The sequence below is a fragment of the Penicillium paradoxum genome (genome assembly GCF_028828445.1).
Source record: "Penicillium paradoxum strain IBT 22861 chromosome Unknown utg000003l_segment0_segment0, whole genome shotgun sequence".
NCBI classification, from domain to species: domain Eukaryota; kingdom Fungi; phylum Ascomycota; class Eurotiomycetes; order Eurotiales; family Aspergillaceae; genus Penicillium; species Penicillium paradoxum.
The window spans coordinates 1,158,289-1,182,022 of record NW_026643181.1 but is presented as its reverse complement, the minus strand read 5'-3'; the positions used below and the strand labels follow the sequence as shown (position 1 = coordinate 1,182,022).

Here is a 23,734-nt window from a genome sequence, read left to right as displayed (position 1 = left end):
AGCTCGTATATACGTACGGGGAGATCTAGAGACTATTTCGCATGAAGAAAAGAGAGCTACTACACTAGTAGTAAGGACTATAAGGATAATCTTTGCCCTTATTGCTACATTTAATCTCGATCTAAGATAGCGGGATACTATTACTACCTTTTTAAATAGCACGCTAGAAAAAGAGGTCTATACCTAGATACCTAATAGGTTCAGACTACCCGGTAAATACTAGAAACTCCGCCGTGCACTATATAGTCTGCGGATCTTACCTAGACTTTAGTAGTAGGAAGTAGCTAGTATATTTCGCGAACTAGGTCTATAATAAGCCCTAGAAGACCCCTATATCTTTATCGGAAATAGACTAATAGTCTTTTTCTATATTAATAATATCTTAATTGCCTATTATAAAGACGTATAAAGAAGGGCTATAAAACTAGAGCGAGATCTAGAAGCGCACTAGGAATTAATAGACCACGGAGAGGTAGTATAGTTTCTTAATATCCGTATTATTAGAGATAGGTAGCAAAAGAAGCTATAGCTTTATCAAGATAGCTATATAGTAAGTATCGCTATATAATATAATCTCATAGATAGACTAACGGTATACACCTTAATACCTATCGAAGAGCTAACTCTATATTAGGGTATAGCCATAGCCTAAGAGATCCTATTATACTAAAAGAAGGTAGGATCTACTAGATATACTACTACGATTATAAGACTAGATACTATAAAATCGACTACTCGTCTAGTATAATACTTAACAAACCCGGGCCCCTAGCACTATTAGGTAGCTAATAGAGTCATCACCTACCTTAATTCTACCCGCTATCTCGCTATTAAATATAGCGTAGAATCAGGTATAGAAAGGGACTCCGTATAATTCGCTAGTGATACTTTATATAGGGATCATCCCGATAGAAAGAGCTCCGCTAGCTATATCTACTAAGTGTACGGCGGGCTAGTCGACTAGAAAGCTAGTAAGCAGCCTACAGTCACTACCTCCACCACTAAAGCTAAGCTCCTCGGTCTCTTAGAGACTGCAAAATAGCTACAATAGTGGCGTAGACTTCTCAATACCCTTAGTTTTGTCCCTTCCTATTAACTAAGTATTGATTACGACAATCAGCGCACTATTAGTCTTCTAACTAGCGAGGACACGGCGTTCGAGACGAAATTGCGATATGTTGATATTTATCGGCACTAGCTTAGATAGGAAGTTAGGGAAGGAAGAATCAAGGTAAAATAGGTGCCGACAGCTAGTATAGCTGTAGACGGACTCACAAAGTTGCTCACTAGGCAAAAGCATAAAGCTTTCCTCAAAATGTTGAGGATAATAGATATAAGCTATCTAATAGCAGGAGCTATTTGATAGTATAGGTCATTTGATTAACAAAGGGAGAGAAATAACATACCGACTAGGGTGTAGGAAGCAGCTAGACCATACTAGCCTAGCTAAGGGGGTGTGTCGGAGCATGAGATCGGTATACCGGAAGTTTAGTTTATCCTGTCCACGCAGTATTTTTGATATTAGTCAGATAGTCATATTTCCTACTAGAATAGTGGATATAGAAATACAGAGATTTCAACTCCCTTAATTGGACCCCTACTATACTGAATACCACGTCAGTTGACACATTCCCGCAACATCCGAAATATCTGAACGATCAAGTTGGAGGGTATAGGAGACAGCTCTAGAGGATATAATTGCATGAATATATATACAAAATGCGCCGAAGGGTACAAAGATCGTTCACCCAATTGATCTTCTTCATCTGCATTTTCTTCTTCATCTTATATTTAAACCGTCCTCAGTCAACCAAAGACAAACTCTTCGCATGGACCAAAATCCGCTATAAGACCACATCATCAATCATCCCAGAGGCCCGCGGGGTTTGCCCGGGCCTCGCAGGATCGACAAAGCCAGCTCTGGTAGTCTCCCATGTTGCCACCGATGGCGATCCAGCTTGGCTAGAATCCCTGTCCGCATTCTACCATATATGCATGTACCATGTGGACGCGCCAGCAGACACATCCTCCAATCTGCTACAAGTCCCTGCAAACCGTGGACACGAGGCAATGGCGTATCTTACCTTCATGATTGACAACTACGCGGATATCCCATCCGCGGGCGCTGTCTTCGTGCACGGTAGCCGCTGGGCTTGGCACAATGATATCCCGGACTACGACAATGCCGCACTCCTGCGTAGCCTTGATGTCCGCCGCGCGATTCAACCAGCGGGCTACCACAATCTGCGCTGCGACTGGAGCGCAGGTACTTGCCCGTCCTCCGTGCCGCCGCAAGGCAGTCTCGAAATGAGGCTGTCGAACGCCGTGTCACCGTGGAGTCCACGTGCGGCATCAGATCTCGCCCTGCCGCACGCGCTCGGCCACCTCTTTGGCGGGAGTATTGAGGCGGATGTTGAACAAATCCGCAGCGATTTTCATGTCCATCTTGGTCGGAATGATGCCGTGCGTGCGCAGTGTTGTGCACAATTTGCGGTTTCGCGTGAACGTGTCTGGCAGCATGGCCGGGATGAGTATGTTGCGCTTCGCCAGTGGCTGCTTGATGGCAGTGATGATGGCGTTGCGCGGAATATGCAGCGTGCTCGCGATTCTAAGGCTGCGCCTGGTGATGACCTTGTCGCTGGTCGGGTTGTTTCGTATCTGTGGCATATTTTGTTTGCAAAATATGATGAGAATGGGGCCATTGATCTTGACCAGCTGAATCGTGATTCATGTCCTAGTGCTTCTGAGTGTTACTGTCGGTTATATGGCAAGTGTGATTTGAAATGTCGGGGTCCTGGGAGCTGCCAGGGGCAGTACTCGATCCCGAAGAATTACAAGCTTCCGGATGATTGGGAGGAGAAGCATCCATGATTCATGATTTCTTCGGTTTGTGAAACTCGTTTATAGCATAGATCTGGATTGTTTTGCGTATATACATTGGGATAGATTGGAACGCATTTGAGAGCAAAAAATATAATTGGATATCGTATCAGAACAAGATGTCTGGAGCTATGTGCCATTTATTAACCCTATATGATGCTGCTTTTTGCATTTAGAATCTGGCAAGGACTCGCTCTTGGGTATCACCAAGAGCATACTGGACGCTGTGCTTCTTGCTCACGACCGACTTTGCCTGTTCGGCAGTGAACCCCTTAGCCTCCACAGCTGGGTTGTATCCCAGACCATTGAATTTGCCAACAATATCAGAAGGCACCGCAGTGGCGACCTTGCCGTCAGTACGCTTGTAGACTGTGACAACAACGGCGCCACCAAGACCAAGATTGTGCTGCAGTGCCGCGGAGGTACCGTCGATCAGGCGGTTATTGGCCCAACCACGCAGGTGCCAGACTAGTTCAGCGCACTGGCCAATACCAGTAGCACCAAGTGGGTGACCCTTGGAGATGAGACCACCGGAGGGGTTGATGACCATCTTGCCGCCGTACGTGATATCACCACGGCGGACCATCTCATGAGCCTTGCCAGGCTCGGACAGCTCTAGCGCATCGATAGTGATCATTTCATTGGCTGAGAAGCAGTCGTGCAGCTCGCAGACCTTGATATCCTTAACATTCACACCAGCCTCAGCCGCGGCAGCGCGGCACGACCGGCGTGTCATGTGAAATCCCATCAGGTCGATAGAGCTCTTGCTGTATAACTTGTCGGTATCGGTAGAGAGGTTCTGGCCGGCGATAAGAATGGCATGTTCCTTGAGATGGGGACGAGCATCCAGGAAGTCTTGTGAGACGACGACGGCGGCGGCACCGCCATCCGAGGTCGGGCAGCACTGTAGCTTAGTCAGGGGCTCGTGGAGCATGGGTGCCTTCATGATCTGCTCGAGAGTGTATTCGGTCTGGAATTGGGAGTAGGGGTTGCGCTTGGAGTGCTCGTGGTTGACGCGGGCGATTTCGGCGAAGTCTTCGTTCTTAGCACCGTACCTACATTTCACTTGTTAGCAATGTTTCCATGTATCGCTGTTGTCTCCGGGGTTGCACACTTCTCCTTGTATTCCACACCCGCGTTTCCGAACATCTGCGCGGGACCAGGTGCGTTGGTATAACCCCGTGTCTCGGCCATCATCTTTCCAAACAGTCCCGTTGGGTTCTCGCGATCGTTCCACATGGATTGCAAGCTACCAGGGTTCATCTTCTCGAAACCGACGACCAGCACGCAGTCCGCAGCACCATATGAGACCATTGTGCGTGCCATGACGAGGCCAGTAGAGCCAGTCGAACAGTTGTTATTGACATTGTAGATAGGGATGCCGGTCTGGCCGAATTGATAGAACACTCGCTGGCCGCAGGTGCTGTCACCGTAGACATAGCATGCAACGCCCTGGTCGACATCATCGTAGTTGATCTTGGCGTCAAGCATGGCTTTGATGCCAGCTTCATAGCCCAACTCATGGTAGTCGACCTTGCCGCGTGGCTTGATGAACTTGGTCATGCCCACGCCAAGGACGTAGGCTGGGGTTGCTTGCTTCTTGCCCATGGTGTAGCTGTGAGTAACTGGGATGTAAAGGTGAGGGTATAGAGTCTAAGATAGAATTTGTTGAAGTATCTGAGTGCCCAGGTTGTGTTTATAAATAACAAACGGTAGCATGTGGGGAGCTCGACGCGAAATTGCGGGGAGAAACCGAGGTCCCGAGGAAGCACGGCCCAGCATCTTTCAGTGCATACCTACATGTAGATAGCCTCATCATTGAAGAGCCGACTCCGAGTTTATATTCCAAAGGCAGTTATATAGAGTAATCAAATGTGCTTAGTGTGTAAAAGAAAATATATCTGTCTTTTCTGCGAAGCTGGGTCTCACGTGAAAGGAGGCCGAGAGGTACGAGAAAATCCCTAGGTGACTGGGATCCTACGATGTACCTGAACGATTCCTGATTCCATTGACCTGGTAGCACAATCAATCATATATCGGCAAACGTCCAATAAGGGGGTATGGATTGCTTTACTACAACATACACGAGTGGATCTATGTTATATAAACTCCAACCCAGCCTAACTTCCGAGGCATCAAGTTTTCGACTACGGGAAGCTCCTAAACTGATCTCCCAATATCCATTCTCACTCCAAACAAAGCATTGGTCTAGTGGCGTACCGCAGTGGCGCAATATACATCCATGGATATATCGACGGAGCACACCATAACGGCATCTTTATCCTTCTTTCCGATCCTGGAGCCGGTCGACCGGCAAACCGGATTGTTGCTTAATGATCTGCAGTCTGTCCCAACCAGAGCAGTCTAGTTGGATATGAGTCTGGAATCGAAGTGGAAACAAGACCGTTCTCAAATCCTCCCACGGTTCGTATCGTTGCGACTATTGGTGGGTTACAATGAGCTCATCCCTGCGTGGGGCCCAACCCATCACAAGTCGCGGAGTACTGTCCTCCACACTAAGAGCGCCATCGTGGACTAACATTCTTTGGTGAGATCAGCTCTTCGACTGTTTTGCACCGATCGACTGTCACTCTTGTCTCTGCATGAAAATGAGATGATCAGACTGCGACCGGCATATCTGCCACAGCAGTGCCAAGACTGGAGATAGTATGACCAGTTCCCCGCTCCTCCACCAATATCTCAGGACCAGGGAGCCAACGTTTCAGGCTTTGAAACGATGTGTAGATCGAATTAAACAATGACCAAGCCTCTCACAAGGTGGATAAAACCAGTAAGCACTAAGAAGACAACCTAGTCTCGGGTGCTGTTCACGACGACGTCACCCCATTTGGCCCTAAACCGCTTTGAGATCCCAGGTTAAGCTCGGTCCACATGCCATTTGACTGCACTTTTCTCTTTCCCTCCCATAGCATTCAACTATCTGGGCTATACTGTGGGAATATTGGTAAGTGCTCATTGTGGCCCTTGAAAACTGGCAATCTGGTTTGTTCCGGTGTCCCGAGAAGCGGGAAATAGCTAGCCGATACTAATGGTTGCCTCCCCACAGCTTCCGACCATCGTCAGTGCCTATTGCCGTAACCCATTGCCGTGGAACACATATCTGAAGGCAATCAGAATCGTTGGAGATAGGGGGATTTCTACAGTACACTCCTTGAATTAGTCAATCCTCTACCGCGCCTCAGAGATACTCTTCGTGAACGCGGGGTTGCATACTTTACTGTGGCTGTCGATTGCTTCAGCCACTAGTATTGGGTACTATCTCATAATCCGCGAAAACGGATTCCAACAAACCATTATATGTCGAGAGAGACTCCCGGGGTCTTTTTCAGCAGACACACGACAGAACTGGGTTGGTTGGGCCCGTTTAAGGAACAATTGTGGGACGCCGAACGGTCTACTCGGGTTCTGAGAGACCGCTTTGCGTTCCATCGGGTTCCCCAGCCTGCGAATATATACGCGCCTGTACAGAATTAAAAACACTTCTGTTAGGGCCGATCGGAAATAGTATCATACCTCCTCGTCGCCGCCAATGGAGAACGTTCAGGGATGACTATTGACAAAGCTTCTGAACATGCACCATTCCCCTCCTCGACTCACCACACAAGAACTGCCACCATGCCCGACAGCAAAGCTTGGAATATGGATGAAGCCACACGAAATAGACTCCTCAAGAAGTATAAAACCCAGGTGGCCTCGGGGGCGTCAACCGTTTGTGCGACGCTGGCGGTGGTGAGTGCTTTCTCCTGTGGGGTTTGACGATCTTGGATCCCTCCATTCGCCCATGAATAGCCGATACGGTGCTAATTTATCGAAAAGACTCCTTTGGAAAACGTCAAGACTCGGATGCAGACGTAGGTATCCACGTGACGTTGGAAATAGGTCTCGCATACTAATTGATATGAAGACACAACTTTAAGAACATTTGGCAGTGTGTAAGATACCTATGGCGCACCGAAGGACCTCGGGGATATGTAGCTGGTAAGTCGGCTTCCGTGGACTTTTTGCCAAGGGAATGACTGACGATTATATAGGCGCGCTTCCACCGTTGGCTAGTGTCACGGTAGTCCGTGTTGTCAATTTCACCGTGTACAATGCATTCAAAGATATGATTTCCAAGAACGTCGAGCGCGTAACTGGTTTCAATCCCTTGGCTGATTATAAAAAGCCTGGAAGCACCCCTACCGTATCAGGTGTCCTGACTTTCACTGTTGCGGGACTTGGCGCTGGTTTAATAGCTTCGCCTATTGCTTGTATGCCTCTAATAATCACTTACATGGTTGTGAATAAGCTGGACTGACTCTGAAATCAGGCCCGTTTGAACTGGCGAAAAATGTTGTCCAGACCTCTGTTTTGGTGTCGAATCGTGCAATGGCTGCTCCGGACGCCGCCCGGGACCCTTCTTTGCGTCACAAACCTCGCCTAGGGACAATCCAAGCTATCAAGCAGATATACGTGAGGCATGGATTTTGGGGTCTTTACACTGGTTTCCGCCTGCATGCGCTGCGCGATACTGTGGGCTCGGGGCTCTACTTTAGCGTTTACGAAATCGTGAAGCAGGTGGCAGCCAAAGAATTGGGACAGGACAAGAATCCTTTCGGGGCGCCTATGATTGCCGGTGCGATATGCAGCACTGTGCCCTGGTTCTGCGTATGTGATCAGATTGATACCCGTCTCACGCAAGACATGCGCTAACTCAACCCACAGACTTATCCTCTTGACACGCGTAAGACTCGTGCACAGAGCGTGCTGCTCGGGAAAACCAGCGAGATTGGTGAAGCTTCGCAAGCTGTTGCCAAATCAAGTATGTACAAGGGCCTGTCCATCATCCTCATCCGGACTGGCGTCAACAACATGATCCTGCTCAGCATTTTTGAATATATCAGGATGCGCATTGATGAATTGCCGAAATGAATAACTCCCATTAGGGACATGACGGTCATTAAGATGAGATGACGGTCCATCCATCTGGTGAACATTGTTTGTCATCGTGCGTTTTGGACACTGAAGGATTTTCTCGTATTTATTATCGAAGCACATATATGGACGGGCTCGAAGCTCGTGCCGACCAAATAACCAAATGAACAATCAAACCTCAAGTCAAGTTGTGTATAGAATCAATGTAGCAGCCGATGGATGCCTCAGGCCATCAACGCGTCATGTCTCGTTGCCCGGTGGGGTGGAACTTCTTGCTGTCAAAACAAACGAAGTCTTCCGCATCCCCGCCTCAAGCGACAATGGCATCGTGAGTATCCCTAAATAGCATACGAAAAATTGAAGATCGGACCGATTTGACTGACAAGTTCGTCTATTTGATTCATACAGTAATATCCTCCAACTACCGTTCCGGCGCTCGCACACCGTCTCACTTTCTGAAGCGATCACTCAGTACATCTCCTCCAAATATGATCAGCGCCCGGATATGTTCGCGGAAGATCTGATGATCATTGATCGTCTACGAGCCGAGGCTGTTAATGTACAGGAACCTCATTTCAGCGGTATCAGCCGCTTGGTAACATATGCGGCTCAGCTGAAATGGCTCTGTGGAAAGTTCCCGATCGATGTGAGTCGCCATTTCTGAACTCTCGGGGAATTATTTGGTATCTGAAACTGACACTCGGTCTGCTATGTAGGTCGGGGTAGATTTCTCGTGGTATCCCGCTTTTGGGTTTAATGCCTCGCGGCCAGGTCAGTTGAGTTCTTTGGGACTCTCATGGCCTCCGCATGGGGGTTTAATTTTGGTTGGATATAATAACTAACGAGAACCCGAGCTTTTAGTTTCGGAAAATAACCTGCGCTTCGAGCTCGCGAATGTCATATTCAATCTCGCTGCATTATACTCGCAGCTTGCATATGCGACTAATCGGACTACATCAGATGGACTCAAGCAAGCGTGTAACTACCTCTGCTCCGCTGCTGGAGTATTGAGTCATCTCCGAACCGATATTATACCGGATTTGCGGACGTCACCCCCGGAGGATATGGATGAAATGACACTACAGAGTTTGGAACTTCTTTTGCTTGGGCAGGGTCAGGAATGCTTTTGGCAAAAAGCCGTCAAAGATGGACTGAAAGATGCGTCCATCGCGAAGCTAGCAGCCAAGGTATCTGACTTCTATGGTGACGCAGGTGACTTGGCTGTAAAGTCTAATGCGATTAGCACGGACTGGATCCACCATATGACCGCGAAGCATCATCACTTTGCTGCTGCAGCTCAGTTCCGACAGTCACTTGACTGTCTAGAAAAGCGAAAGTACGGAGAAGAGGTTGCTCGGCTGCGCGACAGTTTAGTCTGTGCCGGGGAGGGCTTGAAGGAACAGCGATGGATCAATCGGACTGTACTCGGTGATCTGAATGGCCTGAAGAGCCGCGTCGCGGAGGACCTCAAGCGCGCTGAAAAGGATAATGATATGATTTATCTGAACCCTGTGCCACCCAAATCCGAGCTAAAGACGATTGAACGTGCCAGCATGGTGATGGCTAAAGCACCGTCTCAGGTCACGGACGCGATCTCTATGCTAGGGGATAATGGACCACTGGGCCAGCCCCTGTTCTCGAAGTTGGTACCGTATGCAGTTCACATTGCTGCTAGTATCTACACTGATCGCCGTGACCGGCTGGTCAACGATACTCTTATTGGGGAGTTGGAGTCAATGACCGATAAATTGCGAGAGTATGTATCCAAGATAATAACCGAGACTCCATATGCAGCAATTTTGCTAATACTAGATTCTAGCTTGCTTTCATCACTTAATTTACCAGGGTCATTGCAAGCTCTCGAGAAGCCATTGGGTCTACCACCGAGCCTTGTGTCGCATGCAGAGGAAATACGCCAACAAGATGGTCTGAACCGCTTGCATCGGTCTATTGAAGACACTGCCAGGGTCAAAAATAATGACCTAGCTTTGTATAATGAAGGCGTTGAACTCCTAGCAGCTGAGAAAGCTGAGGACCTTGCAGCTCGCCATAAATATGGCACCGATCGTTGGACTCGCGAGACCTCTGAAGCAGCCGCGCCTAAGCTCTACAAAACTTTGACTGAAATCAACGGCTACTTCACCTCCGCCCAGGGAAGTGATGATCTCGTCCAGCGCAAGTTGCGAGATTCACAATCCGTCTTCCTTGTTCTCACTGGTACGAACCGGGACTTGGAGGCCTACGTTCCCAGTAGCCGGAGAGCTGCAATCCCCCCGGCGGTAGAGCGCGAAGCCAACAGATTGCGCGGCTGTCTGAGTGAAGTCACTCGTATGGAGAATCGACGTCGGCGGCGAATTCAAAGCTTGAAGGATAAGGCCCGTGCGGATGATATTCGTATGTTTCTACTGATAACCTGCTTCGAAATCTACTAATGAATCGCATTTAGATCCGGCACTTCTGAGACAGACCGCTCGACTTGAGCGGGAGTTCCCCATGCAAACTATTGAGGCCAGTCAATTTGAGGATCTGTTCGAGGAGCAGCTGAAGCTATATGACTCAGATCGTGAGATGTTGGCTCAGGAGCGAAGAGAACAAGACCATCTTTCGAGCCAAGTCCGAGAAGCTAACCTGGCTTTTACTGGCTCTCACAAGGGCGATGCATCGACCAAGGAACGAGAGGCGGCACTGCAGGATTTGGAAAATGGATACCTGAAGTATAAGGAGATTATTTCTAACCTGGATGTCGGGCGGAAATTCTACAATGATCTTGCCAAGATCGTAGGCCGATTCCGCGATGACGGAAAGGCCTTCGTTCACCAGCGTCGAATGGAAGCAAGCCAGCTGGAAACGTATGTGTTACCACCCCTGACCAAACTTAAAGGTAGTCACTGACATTGAATCTTCTTGGATCAGCGATATCTCCAACGCTGCAGCAATGGCCTCACTCCACATTTCTCAGCCACATCTCCGCCAACAAGCTTCACAACCAGCTCGTACACACAAATCACCGTCCTCCTACTCGGCTGCACCGCCCGCTCAGCCCCCCTTACAACCTTCCCCGCCGGCTCATTCGGCCCGCCCAGCTGGGACAGCGGCCCCTCTAACAGCACCCCAGCCGGTGCGCGCACCTGTGGCCCCGCCTCCGGTTTCTACTCCAAGCATACCGGGTGCTATGCCTGGTATGTGGTCTCCCGAGATGGGTATTCGATTTGGGTCTGCCGCTGCCCCCCCAAATGCCACTCCTAGCACGGGGGCTGGACCAACCCCGGGTCAACCCGCCCGTGGCCAACCAGGAACCTGGGATCCTAGCCAAGGACTGCGTTTTTCTTGATTTCCCATCGTGATGCAACCTTGACCAAGGCTTTTTGTTTTTAGGCCGCACTCCTTTGCACATATCCCGGAGTTTGAGTTGTACATGTGACTTATTTTACTGCATGATATACGGCGCGAGCAATGATATTTGAACATGTTGCTGACTGTATATACGACAAGGGGTTACGGATAACCACTTGGAATAGCCTCTCTAGGTAGATAGCTGGCACTGATTGATCTGATGTCAAGTACAGACTATCATCATTCTATCTCAATTATATCACAGTATGGTACATGTAAATCGCCTCGACTGCGCTGTCACAACACAAGATTGCATGCTCAAACAACAAAAATTCAACCCGCGGCAAGGTAAAAGTTCATGCCAATGCTGAAAACATTGCCCCCAATGTGCCATTTGGCAACAGAAGCCTAACTCAAACAATTCTATACGCAGAGTAAAAAGGAAGTAAACACCCCAAAAGCCCAGAACTGCACTAATTCTAGCGATATCCGTTTACCTTTTTAGAGTAACCAACGCCATTAGCATGCTTCGCATTACCATTCAGCACCGCGCTGCCATTCAAATAGACTTGATCATCGATACCACCGACAACTTTGGGCACATCTTGCTCGATCTCAGACTCATCTGACTCGGACCGATCATCTTTCTTCTCGCCTGTCAGGAGGAACTTGAGAGCGCTCCGGAGTAGACAGTACAGCCAGAACAAGTTGAGAGCTTGGAGGGTCGCCAACAGTGCAAAAGTGATGATGTTCGAAATCCAGCACTTGTACTGCTGCGTTTCCCAATTAAGTTCATAGGGACCGACGGTCCGGAACTCGGTTAGAAGAGAGTAAAGAATGCGAAGATTGAGTACGTGACGGAGATAGATCCAGGAGATAACCGAAGTCGCGTAGAATGGAACCATGATGTCGGGTGCTGCGTAGTGCAAAGATTTTGAAACCTGAAGAGAATGTCAACGAATGTCTGGAATAGGCCAAGTACCTCGAAGGAAAGAAATGAAACTTACAGCAAGGAAGAAATCACTAATATCATGTGTAATATAGACCGCAATGCCGATATACGTGAAATGAAACCGATAGCTGAGCGCGATAAGAGCCAACGTCACAATATGATGAGCAACAAGTTCGAAGAAATCCTTCCGTCGCTTCTCCATCCCAAGTAGCATAACAACAGCCTGCTGAGCCCAATATGCCGCCTCGAACAGGTAGTAGAATTTGAACTCCGCCGCATGCGTTCTATGCGGGAAGAGCTCGTACATGCCGCGCGTGTTGAAATACCACACGGGCGTCTGGCGCATCACATACAGCCCGGCGGGACCGAGGACCCCGAAGTAAATAGCAGTGTACACCTGTTCCATGAAGCGCGCTTGCTTGGCGCGTGGCTTGATGTACGCGCTTGCGAGGGGCCGTAGGAGTTCTTGCATGATGAACTCTCGCGTGAAGGATAGCACGATCACGTAGAATGACACGAAGGCTACGTCCCATAGACCCTTGCCATATTGTGTGGGGGCATTGGGGTCCGCGCCTTCTAGCGGCTCTTGTTTGTAGGAGAGGAAAATGAAATGAGAAATGGGGTTTGACTCGGTCGGGTTGAGTGCGTATAGTGATAGGAAGGCAAGTATGAGAGCTAGTGGAAGGGTCCACGTATGCGCGAGGGTGAACCGCTTACAGCGGGATATAAGAGAATGTGGCTGTTTGCGCGTCGAACTTGGGGATATCGAGTGTGATGGACTAGCATGGCCATTTGGTTCTGTATTAGCTTGTGCTGAGCCATTGATGTTCCTGCGTCTGAGGGCGTCGTTGGGCTGTTTGGCCCTATTCGGGGGTGGACTCGAGGCTTGCATATTTGGGTAGGTATGAGGTAAGGCTGACATCGAGAAGAAACAGAGATGGAGCTAGGATGGAATTGATAACATAGTCAAGTTTGAGGCTCTTGCCAATAAGATCGCATCTTGATGACACCTCCCTCTTTCGGCTAGATCGGAGGCTCAAAGCGGCCAGTTGGTTAAGTTGACTACACCGCCTAGTCCGGGCTCTCCTTGGGCTTACGTATCATTCTGGACTGGAAGTTGGGACTTGGAATAATTATGGCACTCGGTCAGTCCATTACAAACATGTCGACTTTAGCTCCTCACTTGTATATCTTTCCTGCCTTGGGCATCTCGACATCCTCCGATGTGAAGCTGTAATGTCCGACACGACCATCGACCGGTACCGACCCCCACTGAACAGGCAAATGCGCCATGTTTGTATCCTCGTCATTCGACTTGATGACTACATTATCGGTTGGATCAAAGGCCGGATGACATGCGGCGGCAATTGCAAGGCTGCAGCCCCCGGCCACTGGCATTGCTGTCTCAAACGGTTTGGCACTAAGCCCCACGAGGCAAAGGAACATGCAGCCTCCAACTACCAGAGAACAGACTATTGCGACGGGCGAGTAGCCACAAGTAATTAAGTCTCTTTCGAGGTTTCTAACCATGTTCGAGTCAAGCGCTTCAATCCCAACCATGAACAGACTTCGTGAAACCAGCCAGTGGAGGATGGCCGCGGCAGCTATGAGTGGAATTGAGTAGCGATAGGGTATTGAAAGGAAGTATTTGCTTCGCTGTGATAATTGTGGGTTGTACGAGACGCGGAGGCCTTTGCGTTGGCTGGCGTATCCGCTCCATTCAGCCGCAAGAGTCATGGAGGTCAGAAGAGTGTTGAAGGAGAAATAGAGCAAAGAGAAGATGAGTTGTGGAGAATTGGCGATGAGAACGTTGTTCATTAATGAGGTTGGCCAGTTTCGGCCTGTTATCAGGGTGTCTGGAATGGGAGTTCCGAGCTGTTGCTTCCAGATGTACGCGCTTGATCCAACCTTGGACAGTCCGAGTGCGAGGAAATAAATACACATAGCGGTGGCAATGACCCACCTGCTTGAGATGTCAGATAAAGATATACACGAACGAAAAAAAGAGAAACCACCTGCACTCGAGAGGGGAGGCTTTGGACTGCGGGACCGATGAGTATGGATCGGTGGAATTTCTGGTTGAAAAGACTCGAGGAGATTGAGGAGATTGGCAAGGTCATTTCGACAACGGCGAGTGAGGGCATGCGGGATGCTCGAGCCCAGGGCAAGGAGTAGTTTATGGCTTAGCTTATAAAACTAGTGTTAGAGTAACAGTCTGGATTATAAGATTGCTTCCGGATGGCCTTGGTGGCAGATTGTACATTTAATACCCCGTAGACATACCCCGTCTCCCGTGAAACAGTCCGTGGTGAAGTCGTATTCTAGCAAATATGCTAGAATACTGGAATTCTTCATACTTGCCCGAGGAGTATTTTTCCTAGGGAACCAGTCTGTCGCTCAAACGAATCCAGATTTGTAGGGCCTAAAGGATCCGAAGCCGGTCTGTCAGCCGGAGAAATCAGTTCTTATGCCATTTTTGCGACTACTGATTTAGTGAGCTTCTGGAGAGCCGACTGGTTGATCTAAAAGCTGTACGCCATCTGTTTATGTCGGCTTTGAAGGGAGGTTACGTGATGGCGTATTGGAGCGCTAAACCCCAAAGGGTAAAACTAACTTGAAAGTACAATTGACACATCTGCCGTTGACCTACTGCGTACACTGCACCCAAAATGTCAAGTCCCGCGCAGCCCTCGATATCCACTAAGCTCGCTATAACGCCAGCTAAGCTCTCACTGGGGATTAGCTCGTCAACTATCACCCTCACTGCGACTTTACACTACACAGAGCCTATCACGATCTTCAAGCATGGAACTATTTTCAATCTTGCCCTAAACCATTCTCCTAGTAACTTTGATTGCGAGGATATCACGACCGAGAACGCAGAGCCAATAAACATAGGCATCAAGAAAGGGTGCAAACGGCCAGCATTTAGCCGTGAATATGGAGGTCGCGATGACCGCTTCTTCGTCACGCTGTACCCAGAAACCCCTATTTTGTTTGAGGGGGTATTTCATCTTGCAAAAAGATCGTGCCAGCACGTAGTGTTTCAACCCCGACATAAATATCGATTCGCAACTAAGCAAGGCGAGACGGTGGATTGGTGGCGAGTGGGGGAGAAGAAGAATGCGATGACGTCCCCCGGTGAATTCGCTGTACTAGGCGAAGCGAGTGGGAGCCCGATCTCTCTGGGGATGCAGGAGGTAGAATTGGAAGTTTTGTAATTATTTGATTAGGAATATGTTTGGTCATGTTTTTCCCGAGAGAGTTGGAAAGCACATCACGGTAGGCTATTTTTTCAAAAATGTCAAAGCTGCGACACACAACGCATCCATGCCGGTTTTCAACGTTGGCTGAATTACAGGTGCAAAAAGAGCCGAGTGATTCCCGGCAATCTCTTCCTTGGGAGCTTCACCCCTTTCGGCCTTATCCCAAAGTTTGGGGTCAATCCCTCCAATAAACCAAAACGAGCATGGAAGTCCATGAGAAGTCCCGAGTGTCGAAAAATCTTCACTGACATTGGTCCGTGGAGTATCGCCATCAAAGTCTTCAAAATAATCTCCAAACGATTCAGCCAGCTGTAAGGCTGCCTGTTGATCGTTCAAAGTGGGCGGAAAGCGCCTCGTTGGCGCGAACAATGGTGGTTTCGGGGAGCCACTAGCAATGCACTCGGCCTCAACGATCCGTTGAATTGAAGACAAAATTTTCTGTCGAGTCTCTAATGTGACAGTCCTGAAATCAACACCGATTTCGGCCCTGTCCGCGATGATGTTTTCAGTCTGTCCAGCCTGCAGACTTCCCACCGTCAAGACAGCGAGATCACTTGGATCCACCTCTCGACTCACAATATCCTGCAGTCTAACAACAATATGTGCAGCAAGTAGTACAGGATCGACCGTCTGATGTGGCATTGAACCATGGCCCCCACGGCCGTATAGAGTGATCTTCAAGCTATCAGCAGCTGCCATGATCGTACCAGGTCGGGAACCAACGCTGCCCGCACGCATTCGCATGACATGCTGGCCAAAAACGTAATCGGGCGTGGGGATCTTTGAATAAAGTCCATCGTCAACCATCGCCTGCGCACCACCACCCCGCTCTTCATTTGGCTGGAAAAGCACGATCAACGTCCCGCTCCACGCATCCTGTGCGTGCGCCATGACTTCTGCAGCTGCCAGAAGACAGGTAACGTGCATATCATGTCCACATGCATGCATTACCGGCTTTTCAACACCATCGGCATCAAGCATAGTCACTGAACTAGCATAGGGCAGACCAGTCAGTTCCTTGACTGGAAGTGCATCCATGTCGGCGCGCAGAAGAATTGACTTCCCAACACCGTTTCTGAGAATACCCACGAGGCCATATCCACCAATATTAGTATGAACCTCATAGGCTCCTAGCTTGGATAAATGAGATGCAATTGTTTGAGAAGTGGCTTTCTCTTGCAGCGAGAGCTCGGGGTGAGCATGAAAATGCTTGTATAGCTCTTCATACGACCTCAAATCAATGGCTGCAGTTGACAATATCTCTGAAAAGACTTTTTGAGCCATGCTGTTAACAGATCAATTGTGTTTTGGGAAACTGATGAGGGGAGGCTGCCTACCAGGGCGAGGGGTTAGTTGCTGCCCCAATGGGGCCGGGGCTATGGGGCTATTAGTCAGCTAGTCTTTAGCTCACCTCAGGGGCAGCTGGGCACCGTGCCCCCCCGGCGGACGTCCGGAGGATGGACCTCTGGGGGACTACCTAAACTGACTAATGACTCATTTTCTAGGCTTGCAAAAGTCGAATTTTGGCCCTAGACTAATGATCCATAAAAGTCGAGAATCAGCGAGACGTGAGATGTTTCATCCATGCTTGATGATAATGATGATGAATTCATTTCAATATAGCTCAATTTGTATACACGCTGCTATACGGGATAGCGTCCCAAACTTCCTAGCTTTCACAACAACTAATGGCGGTGCATCCCCAGTATACAGATCCGCCCTGTGGGTCAGTCCTCGCGATGTACATGAAGATTTCATGCAGCCTCGAAGACTTTCTACCTGAAACATAAGGCCGCAAATTGACAGTGCAAACAAGACAAAACATCATGGGGACTCAGAATTCAAGGCTGACATAATAGGTTTCTGGGTCCTACGGAGAAAATTCTGGACCCTGCCGAGCTGTACGCCCATTCCGAGCCCCCATAAGGGGTGGAACCTAAGAAGGAGGCAGAATTCACGGATAATCATCTGGGCCCTACAGAGAAAATTGTGAACCCTTCCGAGCTGGAACCCGGACAAGACAAAATGTAAAGGAAGTCAACCCACGAAGGGTCCAGATCCTGCACCTCCTACGGGCACAGAGTGGTCTCCTTTTCTCTCTCTGCATTTGCACCGGGAATCTCCAATTTACTCATCAACTGCTTCCAATCTCGAGGGCTGCCTTGTATCATTGAGTCCCTGCATCACCAGGATCGCCGGGCCTACCCATCCTGTACACTTTCATCCATGCATGAGGGCTTCTTCCATATTCTATCGGTACCTAGGCAGTTTGTACTGGACCATATCAATGACTTACTATTGCAGTATACTACTCTTTCGTGTAAATATTTTGAGCAACGCATCACGGCATTTTATCTCAGCTGGGTAGTCAACCTTGGGACCTGCCATGTGGGATATTATTGAGATCCCTCTTGGTGGCTGATCTTTCAGGTATGGTACTGACAGACTGCGCACTTTCTTTGCTAGGGCATTATGGGCCACTTTGTGAGGGAGCAAGGTTTGAGGCGACCTCTATTGAAGCTTCTACTTGATCGTCTTCGCCAATTGGTTGTTTTACGACTTGGGTAGCTGCAGCCTGTCCAGCTACCTGTGGAAAGGCCATGCCCACACCGCAAAAGGGTATCTGAAGTAATGAAGCTTGGAGTTAGGAGATATGAACTGCTAGATGCGAAGGATAAAAGACATAGCCGGACATGCAAAAATGGTGGTAATGATGTGCTGTATTGATATGTATATGATTCGAGTTTAGACTAGAGCCTGCATGGGAAAATCTCAGGACTGGGCGTTTAACGCCAGTCGGTTATATATATCTACATGGAGATGAGAGTTTTAGCGAAATGAAATAACAACTATTCAGTACAAAGTTCCTAAATATATCACCGATGTACGCTTTTAGCTTTTATGAGGCCTCGATCGCGCACAAGGAATGAGATTGATCCAACTTATGGCGAGGGTATCCCCAACTCAGATAGCCAAAAGAATAGCGTATGGAGGGAGTCATTTGATTTTTTAGCTGGTATTGAAGCTTGTATTCGACGGATGGCCAGCGGCCAATGGTATCTCGTCCGCAATAGGGTGCCATCGCCTTGAGATTGATACTGGGACGAATTTTATTCTGTATAAAAAATTGCTCGGCACTCGATGCTGCCACCATTTGAAGATGGATTTGGCCGGGAGTTGAAGAAAAAGAACAGATATGAGGCAAAAAATGATGACCGACGCAGGGATCGAACCTGCAATCTCTTGATTCGTAGTCAAGCGCCTTGCCATTGGGCCAGCCGGCCTTGTTGTTGGAGAGAGCCAAAATGTGCTATATGAGGCAAGACTAAAAATTCGTAGTAACTCTCAGAGCGACTGACATACATGCATCAAGGTTCGGGTTGCTTGATGCCTAAAAACGTTTAAAGAGGCATTGTGGCATTAGAGAACTGCCCCACCTAGATCTTGTGGACCTCCCAAGACCCACCTGGGCACTCTGAGGAGGAGGTTGCTAGTTCGTTGGTTTCTTAGTTTTCATGGACCATATATAGTAACTAGTTTATGCTAGCTTCTGGGAATTATAGCTTTTCCTCTTCTTCCTCATTTCCTCGCTCTCATAGTAGCCCCGTCACTATTTATACATGAGCAGTGTGGTCCTAGATATGAAAACATCTCTAGTGTTCCGGTATCCTTTTCCCTCATGGGCGAACCATAAATTAGTGGCTTTCCACTTGAATGAGGATTACTAATGCGCTAAGCACTTGGTCGAGAGGCTGTTGAATGGCGGGCTGATAGTCAACTTGATCATCCGCGCCAACGGCCTCGTCACCAATGTCTCAGCCCTAGCTCAGTCATAAAAATAGCAATTTCAGCTTCTGGGCGAGTGATAGGCTATAGAATAAGTCATTTGTGAGACGTCCTCCACTACGTAGATGTAGCGAGCGGATTAGGTATCTTGTTGCTGCTACTTGATAAATATAGTGTTTGCGCCATGCTGCTAATTATGTAGGCAAATGCCGTCCAATATAATTTCCGTATTTACCGATGCGTTGGTTGAAAATGGCGGGTCTATGTTAGGCTTTGATTCGGTTGCTGGCTCCCTCCTCCATGGTTCGCCACATGCCTATGCACAGCTCTTAGGATGGGTGTCTCGATTCATTGGAGGTCACCCGCGTCTATCATAAAGGAAGGTGCATCTGAACTATCGGGGTTGGCTTCAGGTCGCATGGAAGGTGCCATATTCACATACCTAGTTGGCATTGAGGCGCGTTATCGAAGGGGTGTGCCACCAGAGATGTAAACTCGTGAGGATGGCATGTATAATGTTGAGGTTGGCGGGTACTATCATATCGGATGTTGGTAAGGCCGAGGGCTAGGGACTAGCCGCGTGCTTATACTGGCTAGAACGTAGGACCTTTGAGCTATATTCCATATATCGTGATATTCTGAAGATGAAAAGCGTTAGTCTAAGAAATATTGCACAGAAATTGTTCATATAATATAACAGCGATTTTAAATCCACTCCGAAGCTATCAGACTAGTATTAGACTTTCAATTCCATTCACAGATATAGTAAGGACTGTAGTGATAGAGAGTGCACACAAATTATTCGCTTTTCATTCAAACCAAGGTCATTATTAATGTGGGTGAATTAGCCCCACGATTACCAAAACGCAAACTAAATGACTTCTCCCTGACGAAATATCACACTAAATAACAATTAAGCATACTAAAGGAGCGGTGCAGCAACAGCCCACAAGAGACCCAACAAGCCAACGTGCGGAATCTCCTTCAACTTTGCGCCGTTGAAGTCAGTAGGAGAGGAGGTCGGATTGGGTGAGCCTGCAGGGCTTCCGGAAATGGAGCCGGATGAGCCATCAGCACCATCTCCAAATGTGCTATCAGGTGGGTCTCTGTCACCAGATGGGTCTCCACCATCAAATCCTGTTCCCTGAGTGCTTGATGCGGTCAGGATTGAACCGGGTACAGATGTGACGATGTACGACCCAGAGACTGATTTTGTCACCATTGATCCGGGAACTGAGGTTGTCAAAAATGAACCAGAAGCCGAGCCTGTGATCACTCCGCCAGAGCGAGTCGACTGACTTGGGCTGAAACTTTCATCAGTCTCGGTACTGATCGCAGTACTAGCATCGGCGCTAGTTTCAGTAGTAGCATCGGCGCTGGTCTCGGTAGTGGCACCGGCGCTGGTCTCAGTAGTGGCAACGGCGCTGGTCTCAGTAGTGGCACCGGCGCTGGTCTCAGTAGTAGCATCGGCGCTGGTCTCGGTGCTGGTCTCGCTACTGGTTTCAGTACTAGTCTCGGGCTGTTCGGTGGACTTAGAACTGGGCGGCTCAGTGCTTGTGGCTTGGGCATTTGTAGCCTCGGTCCTAGTAGGTTGCGTACTAGTTGCTGTGGCTCCTGTTGATGCCGCTGTGCTAGTAGCGGTTGTGACATCGCTGGTCTGAGTGTGTGCCGCTGTAGTTGAAGTACCAGTCCTGGTAGCAGTTGGTTCTGTCGTAGATGTCACAATATCGGAGCAGTAGTTCAGCCACTGTGTGAAAGTTGGCAGCAAAGTTTCCGAGAATTGATTAGGGTCAGCGTCGGGATCAGCATTAAGATTGATGCATTTCTCGCAAATATCCAGGTTCTCCATAAATTCTGAGTCACTCTCGCAAATCTCGGGTGTCTTTCCAACCTCTTGTGGCTCATAGGCAGCGGCTTGACAGTCATTCCAACACGCGGGGGGAATATTTGTGATGTCGATGTCAGCTCTCTTTGTCTTCTGGCCGGGCACGAAGTCCCATAGGGAGCTATCACGTATGTGGCTCGAATGTGAATGCCCCAAGCGCTGGAAAATAGAGTAATCTAGACCAAAGTCCTCTGGATTGAGGTTGAAGTAATTCTTGGATACGTTGTACTTCCAGGTTGGGTGGAAATCCAAAGGTGGCGCCCGAATGCACTCCGAGGGCGCACAAATGTATTCAGGATCGGGAAGACCGGCCTCAACCTTGCAGTCAGAACGATCCCCTTTATGGGGTGGCTTGCAAAGGTACCCCGGTGGACATCCCCAGGTATAGTTCCTCGGCAATGCTGCAGGTGGTGTATAGGTTGGATTGGTGATAAGAGTGGAGCACACAGACCTGGTCACTGTCTTCGTGGCACCGGAACTTCGGGTCACTGTCGTATCAGGCTCGCTGATGGTGGCAGTGATAGTGTCAATATCTGTGATTGGATCAATCACAGTTACTGTACCTCCTGGGTAAGTAATAGTCTCAATGACAGTGCTTGATCCACCGATGATTGTTGTACTTTCAGGACCAGTGATAGTTGTGGTACGGGTTGACCCGGGTATTGTGCTAGTACCGTCCGACAAAGTGATAGTGGTTCCAGGCTCAGTGATTATCGTCGTGATAGTTATTGGAACAGTGATGACAGACTCGGAGCCAGGAACGGTTCTCGTTGTAACGACAGTGGACCCTGGTATAGTGACAATGGAACTTCTGGTGATAGTATCTGTGACAGTTGGTAGAAGATTGCATGAGGTGATGGTAATAGTTTCAGATCCAGATCCAGTTATAGTGGTTACAGAGCCAGGCACAGTGATTGTTGTACCGGAGCCTGGGAGGGTTACGGTTGGCCCACTGATAGTGGTTGGCACCGTCGAGGTTTCTGTAATTGTCATTTCAGAGCCAGGCACAGTGATAGTCGTCCCCGAGCCTGGTATAGTGACGGTTGTTCCAGAGCCTGGTATGGTGATTGTCGTTCCGGGGCCTGGTATAGTGATGGTCGCCCCAGAACCCGGCACAGTGACGGTTGTTTCAGAACCCGGCACAGTGATTGTCGTCCCAGCACCTGGCACAGTGACTGGGACCGTGATAGTAGTTCCAGGACCCGGTACGGTGACGGTCGTTCCGGCACCTGGCACAGTGATTGGAACAGTGATGGTCGTCCCAGAACCCGGCACAGTGATTGTCGTCCCAGCACCTGGCACAGTGACTGGGACCGTGATAGTAGTTTCAGGACCCGGTACGGTGACGGTCGTTCCGGCACCTGGCACAGTGACTGGGACCGTGATGGTAGTTCCAGGACCCGGTACGGTGACGGTCGTTCCGGCACCTGGCACAGTGATTGGAACAGTGATGGTCGTCCCAGCACCTGGCACAGTGACTGGGACCGTGATAGTAGTTCCAGGACCCGGTACGGTGACGGTCGTTCCGGCACCTGGCACAGTGATTGGAACAGTGATGGTCTTTCCAGGATCTGGCACGGTTATAGTGGTTCCTGGACCTGGTATAGTGATGGTCGTCCCAGCACCTGGAACAGTGATTGGGACAGTGATAGTCTTTTCAGGGCCTGGCATGGTTACAGTCGTTCCAGGACCTGGTATAGTGACGGTTGTTCCAGAGCCTGGCACAGTGATGGTTGGCCCACTCACAGTACTCGTCACTGTGCAAGTCTCCGTGACCGTGGCTGTAACAGGTTTGCCTGGATGATGGCCATTGACAGTTACTGTAGTTGACTCGGTGATTGTGATCCCGACCGTCACTGTTACTATGGCTCCAATCCCCCCTCCATAGCCTTCGGCCTGATCATTCCCTGGAGGCACCTCCGGTGGTCTAGTTTGAATGAGACTGCTGTGGCCTGGAGTCACCAGAGCTAACAGAATCGCGAGCAGCGACAGCCATGCGATCGCGTCCTTCATCGTTAGACGTCTGAAGAAGAAATTCTTCGCAAGAAAACGAGCAAGGTAGCCAAGCTCAACAAAGAAACCGAGTCGAGGAATAAGAAATAGAAAGCATGCAATACAACCGCACGGTCCTCGTGAATCAAAGAAAGCCCAATATCGCGAGGCTCAAAGTCGTACTCGGACTGATGGGCGTAAGCTTTGGAAAACCCAATTAACTCGACGAATACCTCGATGTACACAACCCCATCATGAAAAGACGAGTTCTGCACACGGAACTAATGTACTTGCAAGTATCCATCTAGCCCGTTGGAGCCCGTTCAGCCGCAACAATGCTGCCCCTCAACCGATCGACGCTCGTATTTCCCCGCCCATAGGTTCACAGTTGCAGGACGTAATGCATAGCCTTGAGCCACACACGGGAATGATCATAAGAGTCGGGTTGCGATCGCAGTAGGCGAGCTCCGGCCCATGTGTGCATCGCCTCCTCCGGTTGGCTGCTTCGTACTCGCACGGGCATCGCTGGAGAGGTGACAACAAAGAGGAAAAAGAGAGCAGAGAACAAAGCCGCAGCCTCGTTCCCCGTCCGGTCACCTTCGCAATTCACACCCTGCATTAATGCCCCAATATGTAAGCAGTAAATGTAGAATTTCTCAGCATCTTTGCCAATCGTCATGACAGCTCAGTAATGTGCGCGCAACT

At 49.1% G+C, this 23,734-nt stretch overlaps 10 protein-coding genes across 10 annotated transcripts; 4 read left to right on the top strand and 6 right to left on the bottom strand.

Annotated features, from left to right (window-relative positions):
• Window positions 1-1,719: 1,719 nt before the first annotated feature.
• Window positions 1,720-2,871, top strand: N7457_002340 (DUF3431 domain-containing protein; the record flags this gene model as incomplete). Its single annotated transcript, XM_057173386.1, has 1 exon — window positions 1,720-2,871. One exon carries the CDS (start codon window positions 1,720-1,722, stop codon window positions 2,869-2,871), a length of 1,152 nt encoding a protein of 383 aa, XP_057033537.1.
• A 181-nt stretch (window positions 2,872-3,052) lies between these two features.
• On the bottom strand, window positions 3,053-4,488 carry N7457_002339 (putative sterol carrier protein; the record flags this gene model as incomplete). Its single annotated transcript, XM_057173385.1, has 2 exons — window positions 3,053-3,935; window positions 3,995-4,488. 2 exons carry the CDS (start codon window positions 4,486-4,488, stop codon window positions 3,053-3,055), a joined length of 1,377 nt encoding a protein of 458 aa, XP_057033536.1.
• A 1,959-nt stretch (window positions 4,489-6,447) lies between these two features.
• N7457_002338 (putative mitochondrial carrier protein) lies at window positions 6,448-7,812 on the top strand (the record flags this gene model as incomplete). Its single annotated transcript, XM_057173384.1, has 6 exons — window positions 6,448-6,630; window positions 6,718-6,752; window positions 6,806-6,879; window positions 6,933-7,151; window positions 7,211-7,548; window positions 7,606-7,812. 6 exons carry the CDS (start codon window positions 6,448-6,450, stop codon window positions 7,810-7,812), a joined length of 1,056 nt encoding a protein of 351 aa, XP_057033535.1.
• Window positions 7,813-8,135: 323 nt separating this feature from the next.
• On the top strand, window positions 8,136-11,146 carry N7457_002337 (putative pH signal transduction protein PalA; the record flags this gene model as incomplete). Its single annotated transcript, XM_057173383.1, has 7 exons — window positions 8,136-8,143; window positions 8,224-8,461; window positions 8,532-8,586; window positions 8,677-9,571; window positions 9,635-10,209; window positions 10,262-10,664; window positions 10,729-11,146. The coding sequence occupies 7 exons, from the start codon at window positions 8,136-8,138 to the stop codon at window positions 11,144-11,146; spliced, it is 2,592 nt and encodes an 863-aa protein (XP_057033534.1).
• A 481-nt stretch (window positions 11,147-11,627) lies between these two features.
• N7457_002336 (TRAM1-like protein) lies at window positions 11,628-12,992 on the bottom strand (the record flags this gene model as incomplete). Its single annotated transcript, XM_057173382.1, has 2 exons — window positions 11,628-12,089; window positions 12,156-12,992. 2 exons carry the CDS (start codon window positions 12,990-12,992, stop codon window positions 11,628-11,630), a joined length of 1,299 nt encoding a protein of 432 aa, XP_057033533.1.
• A 287-nt stretch (window positions 12,993-13,279) lies between these two features.
• On the bottom strand, window positions 13,280-14,044 carry N7457_002335 (uncharacterized protein; the record flags this gene model as incomplete). The annotated part of the gene is made up of 1 exon (XM_057173381.1): window positions 13,280-14,044. One exon carries the CDS (start codon window positions 14,042-14,044, stop codon window positions 13,280-13,282), a length of 765 nt encoding a protein of 254 aa, XP_057033532.1.
• Window positions 14,045-14,769: 725 nt separating this feature from the next.
• Window positions 14,770-15,321, top strand: N7457_002334 (uncharacterized protein; the record flags this gene model as incomplete). The annotated part of the gene is made up of 1 exon (XM_057173380.1): window positions 14,770-15,321. The coding sequence occupies one exon, from the start codon at window positions 14,770-14,772 to the stop codon at window positions 15,319-15,321; it is 552 nt and encodes a 183-aa protein (XP_057033531.1).
• A 66-nt stretch (window positions 15,322-15,387) lies between these two features.
• On the bottom strand, window positions 15,388-16,650 carry N7457_002333 (M20 family metallopeptidase; the record flags this gene model as incomplete). Its single annotated transcript, XM_057173379.1, has 1 exon — window positions 15,388-16,650. One exon carries the CDS (start codon window positions 16,648-16,650, stop codon window positions 15,388-15,390), a length of 1,263 nt encoding a protein of 420 aa, XP_057033530.1.
• A 3,424-nt stretch (window positions 16,651-20,074) lies between these two features.
• Window positions 20,075-23,050, bottom strand: N7457_002332 (autotransporter outer membrane beta-barrel domain-containing protein; the record flags this gene model as incomplete). The annotated part of the gene is made up of 1 exon (XM_057173378.1): window positions 20,075-23,050. The coding sequence occupies one exon, from the start codon at window positions 23,048-23,050 to the stop codon at window positions 20,075-20,077; it is 2,976 nt and encodes a 991-aa protein (XP_057033529.1).
• A 361-nt stretch (window positions 23,051-23,411) lies between these two features.
• On the bottom strand, window positions 23,412-23,708 carry N7457_002331 (uncharacterized protein; the record flags this gene model as incomplete). The annotated part of the gene is made up of 1 exon (XM_057173377.1): window positions 23,412-23,708. One exon carries the CDS (start codon window positions 23,706-23,708, stop codon window positions 23,412-23,414), a length of 297 nt encoding a protein of 98 aa, XP_057033528.1.
• Between the last annotated feature and the right edge of the window lie 26 nt (window positions 23,709-23,734).